Source organism: Macaca fascicularis, chromosome 11, assembly GCF_037993035.2.
Source record: "Macaca fascicularis isolate 582-1 chromosome 11, T2T-MFA8v1.1".
In the NCBI taxonomy this organism is placed as follows: Eukaryota; Metazoa; Chordata; class Mammalia; order Primates; family Cercopithecidae; genus Macaca; species Macaca fascicularis.
This window is the reverse complement of record NC_088385.1, coordinates 17598204-17607702: the sequence shown is the minus strand read 5'-3', so window position 1 is coordinate 17607702 and position 9499 is coordinate 17598204. Positions and strand designations below refer to the sequence as shown.

The 9499-nt window shown below is 37.2% G+C and overlaps 1 protein-coding gene across 1 annotated transcript; it reads right to left on the bottom strand.

The window, feature by feature from the left end:
- Nucleotides 1-600: 600 nt before the first annotated feature.
- Nucleotides 601-5391, bottom strand: C11H12orf60 (chromosome 11 C12orf60 homolog). Its single transcript, XM_074006321.1, has one exon. The coding sequence runs from the start codon at nt 5188-5190 to the stop codon at nt 4456-4458; it is 735 nt and encodes a 244-aa protein (XP_073862422.1). The 5' UTR covers nt 5191-5391; the 3' UTR covers nt 601-4455.
- Between the last annotated feature and the right edge of the window lie 4108 nt (nt 5392-9499).

Genomic DNA, 9499 nt, shown 5'->3' with positions numbered 1-9499 from the left:
CCCTGGGATCAGGCTAAATGGAGTAAAGATGTGGGCTAACTCTGTAATTTTGGATTTTGAAAGTCCATGCTCCTTATCCCTTCTGAGATTTGGGTAAGAAGCAGCAAAACTGAAAATCGATCCATCTATTTACTCTCCATGGGACTTCCTGAATGGCCTGTGTCATGATCAAAGAAACAGAATGGGGAATAAGCTACATAAAATTACCCAGCAGGGAGCTCAGGCATCTCTGTACTATCCTTCTTTACATTGGGATTTGAAACTAACAGGGCCAAATCACCTCTGTCACCTAGTTGCAGTAGCCTCTACGGTCAATAAAAGGAAATAATTTCTGCCAGGCATGGTGGTTCACCCCTGTAATCCCAGCAGTTTGGGAGGCCGAGGAGGATGGATCACGAGGTCAGGAGTTCAAGACCAGCCTGGCCAGCATGGCGAAACCCCATCTCTACTAAAAATACAAAAATTAGCCAGGCATGGTAGTGTGCGCCTGTAATCCCAGCTACTTGGGAGGCTGAGGCAGGAAAATTGCCTGAACCCAGGAGCTGGAGGTAGTGCAGTGAGCCAAGTTCACACCACTGCACTCCAGCCTGGGCAACAGAGTGAGACTCGATCTCAAAAAAAGAAAAAAAAGAAAGAATTTCTACAAACAGACAATTTATGTGACTTGCATAGGATAGGGTCTTTGGCAGTTTGGTGGCTACCTAGTAGAGAGTCCTGGGGGCATGGCTCTGGGAGCAAGCTTTTCCAGTGAGCATTGATGAGTCAGTAATGACATGCTATGTTGGGAAAAGCCAACCAACATCTTAAGTACATTTTTCCTGTGCCATAGAAATGCATGTATTGAGCCATACTATGTACAAAGCACTTTGGGGATTAAAAGTTTAGAACACTAGGCCAGATCTCTCATGAGTTTACAATCTCTTGGGAGAAATTAAGAACATAAGCAAGCCACAAGTGAAAGGCCAAAAAAAAAAAAAAAGGCAAAAATCAAGTTTTCTGTTCAAAACAATTCAAAAGAAAGATTTCTTCCAACCTAGGCAAGAAGAGACAGCTGGAAGGCTTTAAGTAAGAGGCTGCATTTGAACCAGTCCTTAGGGCTCTAGCCTGGGAGAAGGGGTGAGCGGAAGGAGAAAAAAACAAGAAAGAGTATGTGCCAAGTGTGTAGTGCCCAAAACAAGGCCAAATATTAAATTCTTGGAGCTGAGACAAAAATGTGGTTCCTCTGGCCTATGGTTAGATAAAACTTTCTATCAGAGATGAGGTTTTATTTAGAGGAAAGTAGAAAATAGAAGCAGATACAGAATGATCGATGTATGTACAGCATAAGGTCAGGGAGCAGACAGGTCTGGCAGAGAGTGAGGGGTAATGTGGGCTGGACAGGCAATTGGAAGCCACTCAGTGAAGCTAAAAAGTCAGCCAAAAGCATTTGATTTCCAATGAGAAGCCATAATTTTCTGAGTAAGACAATTCTCCTAAAGCGTTGACTCTCCAGGCACAAGCAGCAACAGCATCCTTTAAGAACTCATTAGAAATGTGAATTTTAGAGCCCGATCCCAGACTACAGAATCAGAAATTGAACAGTCTGTTTTAATAAGTCTTCTAGATGATTCTGCTATACACCAACATTTGAGAACACTGTGACTTACATGATTATGATCCTTAGGGGAATAGCCAAGTTTCTAAAAAAAATAACTTAGTTCTAACTCCTGCTGCTGTTTTACAGATCAAATCTCTGGAGACAGAAACTATTCTCTTAAAATTATGCAGATTCATGAGTTTGGTTAAGGATAAATGTACATGGTTCACATCCCCTCAGTCTCTCCCTATAGTCAAAGTTTTTGAGCAAGGAGTCTATAGAGTATTGATTTAAATTGATTCAAAGTCTAAGTTACATGTTTATGAAACTCTAAGAGACTCTTAGAGACTAGCTTTAGAAATTCCACTGTAATTTCTGCTGGGATAAATTTGTTAGGCTGGGATATCTTTCAAAGATAAGTGGATGCTCAAATATGTGTAAATTCATGCAATTGTTAACAGAGACTGTGCTATAAGGAATACTTATATCCTATAGTAATTTTATTAAAGAAATACATGCATCTCTCCTTTTGATGTGTACAGAAATATACTGTTTAACCTGAGGAAGCTGACTGAAACAGGAAAAATTTTAAAAGTAAAAATACTCAACCCATGAAATACTTTATTTTTATAACAAAGTGTTCTCTTTAATATGCTTATTAGATTATCCTGAAGTCCTCTATTTACTCTTTTTTTAAAAAATCCAATGAAAGAAAATTTCAGTAGAGTTTGTTTTGCTGGAAGAATCAGGATTCTTGTACTGAGTTGTCTAATGATATTAATCAAATTGATTTACACTGAATGAACTAGCTCTTGATTTGGTAAAATTCAACAAGCATTTATTGAATTAGGTGCTTTCAGAAATACCAAGATGCAGCAAACATTGGCAACTGATAAAGAAAAAAAATACAAGTAGAATAGGATTTCCTTTTTTATAATAGTAAATGATCATGTGTTGTGTTCTGTTGTGTGGCAGTTCACTTTTTCCTCCCTACTTATGCTTCATTCAAACAGCTAGGCCATGCCATGTTCACAGCCTAGAGGAGGAATGAGACCAGGCATAGCATAGAAACACCTGAGTCCACCCCACTTTGTTCTTCAAAAATCGAAGGATATCAGAGAAAATGAGAGGAACCCACAACCAAAGTATTTGAGAGACATTAAATGTGAGTAATAGGTTTGAGAAAAAATACAGCCTTTCCTCAGTATTTCCATAAGCCAAGAGGCAGTAGCAGACATGATGTCATTAGAGTGGTCAGACTGGTGGTACCCAGTAGTGGGAAAATGTGAAACACTGTAAGTGATCACCAGCCTAACAACAACCACCAGCACTTGAAGACCATTCATCTTTATTGAAGTGGGCACTTCCCATCTCTAACACCCTGGTTGTCATTCCCACTGGCATCTGGCAAGGACGTCCTGTGAACTGCCACCAGCCATTCTTCCAGTCACTTCACAGAAAGACTCTGCACCAAGACTTTTCTTGGTCTTTGTCTCATTCACTTCCATATGAATCCCCCTAGCTGTTGCATGCAACATTCTGAAACATAATTCTAAGACTAAAAGGAGATTGAAACCCTAGACACATATAGGTCTAGAAAAAGTAGCAAAATGAGAGTCCTGTCTCCCTTCTCCTCTCTCTCACCCTCTGTGTGTGTGTGTGTGTGTGTGTGTGTATGTGTGTGGGTGTGTGTGTGTGGGTGTGTGTGTGTATATTTCTTCTGAGGTGATGGCAGCAAATGAATCAATTTAACATCCTCTTCAAAATAATAGAGTTCTTAATAGAAACCTATTACAAATAAGCAAGATTTCAGCTTTGCTGTGGAGAGAAAATGAGAGTTAATGTATTGAAACTCATCCTTTTTTCCAGGACCTCCAAGCTCTGGTAATGGTCAAAATCCACTTGACCCTCCCTACCAAACATTCTGAAATTCTTACCATTTGTCTGAGGATGGAGAAGGGATTCCTTATTTTAAATGACAGTAGTAATTACAATGATGACTTTGGCTTGGAGTTATCATTGCTTTTCCTATTCTCAACAGAGTTTCTATCAGGTATCATGTGAAATAGTTAACTTCAAGGCCAATCTTAGGAGTACACACTCATTTACAATGCATGAGAACCAAAGACTTATGGTAGACAAAGATATTGTCCTATCTCATCTCTTTAAATACAAACACATCTCAGATATTCTACTTCTGCAAGTGTTTTCTCTGTGAAAATCTTTTCTTTGTGAAAGGCTAGAGTACCTCCATTTTTCCACCTCTAATCTCCTAATCATAAGACCTCGGAAGGAGACAAATGAGAATGAACTATCTGCTCTAGTCTTACTCACATAAGCAAGAAAAGTCTACTATTGCTCATTCACTGTTCTTATTTACTTATGAATGAATCGTATCTAAAATATTTAGTGATGGCTTCTGATCGTCAAGGTACTGAAGTATATAGAAACTGGTATATGAGTGACAAAAATTGAGTTTATTTTGTTTCCCAGGCCTAGGTTGTCTATCTAATGACAACATTTACAGTTTACCTGGACTTCTCACTGGAAATGGAATAGTTGAGTGGGAACTACTTTAGGGTTGTTTTAATTATGCTTTAAGATGAAACATAATATTTAGAAACATCCTCAAATGTAATACCACCTTGTTTTTCTCAACAATATATTCTTCTTAGTGACTGACATTTCAAACAGGCTTTCTGAATTATTTATTTTCATTTTAATAAAGCAAAACTACAGGTAAATGTTTTGCCAGATGACTTTCGTGTACTTATGTTCTAACATACCATGTTTGGCACCAAAAGATCTTAGAAACCACTATGAAAAACCATAAGATTTGAATTAGTTTCCTGACAGAAATGAACAGTTCTGTTGTATCCCTACTTGTCACTGGCTTTCTTAAACACAGAAATATTCATTTCCATAGTCTTTATGGCTTTTTGGAGAATCTCTAAGATTGGTCCCATAGCCTTGACAATTTGTTCCAACAAATCTGCTGCTGACTCTATGGGATTTTTGGAATCCTCAGTTTTTAGTGCATCCTGCAGCTTTTTCAAGGTGTCTATCATAGTGGTTTTGGAAGAATCTGGACTCCTGCTTCTCTCAGATGTGGTGACATCTGATTGCTCTTTGGTGTCTTCTGTATAGAAGTCACTTAATTGAAGATTCATGATGGGGAATTTCATCAAGTGTGAAAGAGAAGATTCCAAACTCCCAAGGATGTTACTGCTGTTTAGCGCAGAGATGATGACTGGTGTATGGGCACTTTTGAACACTTCTTTAGCTGACTGATGCAACTCCTCTACATTGGTACCCTTCTGAAACACAGAGTACATGGCCATTGCAACCTTGGAACCTAAAGACTCCTTTTGAATTTTGTCATGTTTTGCATCCACTACAGATTGCATCTCCTTAAAAATTTTGAGCATTTGCTCAAAAAAATCCTTAATGTTACTATTGTTTTTCACAGCCATCAAAAGGATTTGAGTATTCATACTGCGGTTAAACAACTCAGTCAGTGTGTTTGTGACAGAAGCAAAATCTTGTACATGAAAGAAGAACATTTTGGCAGCTTGAATCAGTCTCTCTTTATCCTTTTCTGACTCTGAAGACATGTCTTCAACAAAGAAGTTTCAGCACTGCAAAGCAAAGCAGTAATCCCAATGAAAACTAAAAGTCGATTTGGCAACCATAAAAAACTGAAAGTATAGTCTAAATATGAGGATAACTCCTGCCAAGTGCAGGAAAGCTATACAAACATTAAAACAAAAATGATACTTTGCTTCAATAAAAAAAATCACAAAAATAATTAAAACAGAGTAGAACAGGGTTTTATCACTGAATTTATACCACATATCAAATACTGTATGCTGGATCCCAAATATATGGATAGATTCACATACTGAATTACACTACACTCAAGGATATTACCCTTGATAACTATTCAGTGTGGTGAAAAATATTGGATAAATCTTTACAAATTACATAGAGGGTCTCTGGTTCCAGTTAAGGTAGACTAAGCACACTCCATCCAATCTTTCCTACTGATTACAACTAAAAATCTGAACTGAATATATAAAATCCCTATCAGATAATGCTGAAAGCTAGATGACAAAAGACCAAGGAAGTAGGGAGTACGGCATTGAAAGGACAACAAAGCAATGAAGCTCTCTGACTTTTTGTTTGAGGGTGGGTGTTTTGTTGTCGTTGTTGTTGTTTGTCTTTTCCTCCTTCCTATATATCCCACCTTGGGCTCTAGGACCGCCTGGAATTAGAACTGTGAACATGCCCAAACAGGGAGAGCTCCAAAAAAAACCTACTCTGCCTAGCAAATCAGGAGCAGGGGCCTCTGCCGGGTAGATCCCTTTTGATCTAGTTGCCGGCAGCAAAATGGTAGCCCCCCACCCCCACCGACCTAGCCCTCTGTCTGCCCTCAACTAGTCATGAGCAGGAGGCAGCCCCAAACACTTCTGACTTCAAGTGCTAGGAAGTAACAGCAGTGCCACCCACCCCTATCCCCTACTCCCCACCCCACCCCCACACACATCTCACAAGCACAGCAGAGGTCAGTCAGTCCTTTGCCCCCGCCCCTGCCAACTGGCAGTGAAAAGGCTGTCCTTATGGGGTGGATCCCTTTTCACTCTTCCCACTCTACCCTGGGCAGAAGCAACTGTCATGCAGGCATGGTGGTAGTGATCTTGCAGGCTCCTTTCTCTCACTGCTTTGCCCCAAGATGAGAACCAGTTGCAATGGGAAGAGCTGAAACTGTTTTCCAGCCAGAACACCAGGAAAGGGGACCCCTGGGAATCAAATAGTGGGTGGCAGACCACAGAAAGAAGCAAAAATTATAACCAAAAAATAGCACTGCTGGGATTTTCAATGCACGTAGACGCAATGTATATGACAATTACATCATAAAGGAGAGAGGGTAAGGAGACTTATGTAGCTGAAAGACTTCTTGATTTCACTTGAAGTGATAAAATATTAATTCTAAGCAGATTGTGTGAAGTGTGGAAGTATATTATAATCTCTAGAGTAGCCACTGAAAACAGAGCAGGAAACAATGGGGCCATGGAAGCAGAGATGGGGGTGATGTGGCCCCACATGCAGGGCTGATGATGGCCACCAGAGCTGGAAGAGGCAAGGAATGGATTCTCCCTCAGAGCCCCCAGAGGGGCAAGGGCCTGCTTGACTTCAGCCTTCCAGCCTTGAGAACTCTGAGAGGGTACATTTCTGTTGTTTAAAATCACTAAGTTTGTGGTAATTTGTGATAGCAGCCCTAGGATACTAATACAGATTTTGGTCAATAGGCAAATTAAAATGAAACTTCACAATTATTTAAGTAACTACTTATATTACTCAAAAGATGGCTTGAAAAGGAAAACAGAGAAATTTTAAAAACAGAACAGAAAAACAGAAAACTAATAATAAATGTTACACTTAATCTAAGCATATCAATAGTTACATTAAATATGCATTTCTAGAACTAATAACTAAGTTTCACAAGGTTGAAAAATACAAGATCAAATGTACAAAATCAATTGTATTTCCATATATTAGCAATAAAATAAAAATCAGAAATTAAAATTAAAACAATGACTTTTACAATATCATTAAAAATATGAAATATTTATAGATAAATCTGACAAGAGAGATGAAATATCTCTACACTTAGAACTGTAAAACATTGCTGAGAAAAATTAAGGAAGACCTAAATAAATAGAAAGATATATATTGTTAATGGACCAAAACAGTCAATATTGCTAAGATGTCAGTATTCCTCAAATTAATTTATAAAAACAACACAATTCCAATAAAAAATTCCAGCAGCTTTTCTGATATATATAAAAGACAATAAATGTTCTCTTAATAGAATTAAAATAGAAGTCAACAAAGAAGATACACGAAAAACTACAAAATATTATAAATTAACACACCCTTAAATAATCAAAAAAGTCACAAAAATATAGAAAATATTTTGAACTGAATGAAAATGAAAATATATCAAAATCTGTGGGATGAAACTAAAGCAGTGCTTAGAGAGAAATCTGTAGATTAAGTGTTTATATTAGAAATGAAGATATAAAATGAATAATGTTAACTTCTATCTTAAGTTAGAAAAGAAGGAGGAAACATTCAAAGTAAGCAAAACGAAATAAAGAGTAGAAATCAGTGAAATTCAAAACAGAAAAAATAGACAAAATCCAATAAAACTAAAAGGTGTTTCTTTGAAAAGAAAAACCAATAAAATTGTTAAACTTCAAGACAGATTGACCAAAAAAAGGAGAGAGAACACAAATTACCAACATAAAGAAAGAGATGTCACTACTGACCCTACAGACATAAAAAGGATAATGAGAGAACACTATTAACAACTCTGTGTGCACAAATTCAACAATCTAAATGAAATAGACCCATTCCTTCAAAGACACAAGCTATGAAAACTCACCCAAGTAGAAACAGAAAACTTGAATAAACCTATTTTTCTTAAAGAAATTGTATCTGTAGTCAAACACCTTCTAGAAGAGAAAATTCAAGACACAGATGGTTTCAGTGGTGAATTCAAACAATCATTTAAAAAAGAATAACAATTCTACACAATATCCTCCAGAAAACAGAAAGGGAGACTAATTCATTTTGGTTTTTTTTTTTTTGAGATGGAGTCTTGCTCTGTCCCCCAGGCTGGAGTGCAGTGGCCTGATCTCGGCTCACCGCAAGCTCCGCCTCCCAGGTTTATGCCATTCTCCTGCCTCAGCCTCCCGAGTAGCTGGGACTATAGGCGCCCGCCACCATGCCTGGCTAATTTATTTTTGTATTTTTAGTAGAGACGGGGTTTCACTGTGTTAGCCAGGATGGTCTCAGTCTCCTGACCTCGTGATCCAGCCACCTCAGCCTCCCAAAGTCCACAAGAGAATATTTCTCAACTCATTTTATAAGGCTACCATTGTAGAAAAATAAGAAAACTCTAGACCAATATTCCTTAAGAACATACACATAAAAATCCTCAACAAAATATTATCAAATCCAATCCAAAAATGTATAAAAAGAATAATACATCGCACCCAATTTAAGGTGTATCCCAAAAATGTAAAGTTGGTTCAACATTAAAAAATCAAACTAAACAAGAAAAACCACATGATCACATCAGTAGATGCAGAAAAGGCATTTTTAAATATTCAATATCCATTCATAATTAAAATTCTTAGCAAACTAGGAATATAAGAAAACTTCCTTAATCATAGAGGGCTCTTACAAAGAACCACAGCTAACATAATAAGAGACTAATTGTTACCCCTCAGGACCAGGAATTAGTCAGGTATGTCCACTTTCACCAGTTCTATTTAATATCATACTGGAAATCTTAGAAAGTGACGTAGGACAAGAAAAAGAAAATATTCAAATTGAGAAGGAAGAAATAAAACTACCTCTGTTTGTAGACATGATATCTACATATAAAATCCCAAGGAATCTACACAAAAGTTCTTAGAGCTATTAGTAATTTTAGCAGATGCAAGGTCAGCATTCAAATATCCACTGTTTTCTATTCACTAGGAATGAACAATAGGGAACCAATCATTTTTATAAGTATCATTTATAATACTCTCTCAATAAAATCTTAAATATAAACCTAAGAATATATGTGCATAATCTGTGCACTAAGATTTTAAAAAAATTCTGAAGTAAAAAAAAAAAATCAAAGAAAATGTAAGTAAATGGAGAGACAAACTCTGTCCATGAATTGAAAGACCCTATAAAGCAAAGATGTCAACTCAAACTCTGTCCATGGATTGGAAGACTTATGTAGTTAAGATGTCAATTTTTCCCAAATTGCTCCACAGAATTAATGCAATCACAATAAAAATGCCATCAAGATTCTTTATAGATATAGAACAGTGAATTCTAGAATATATATGTAAATGTAAA

Coding starts and splice junctions, on each gene's coding strand:
- C11H12orf60 (XM_074006321.1), bottom strand. CDS start 5,190: ATGTCTTCAGAGTCAGAAAAGGATAAAGAGAGACTGATTCAAGCTGCC.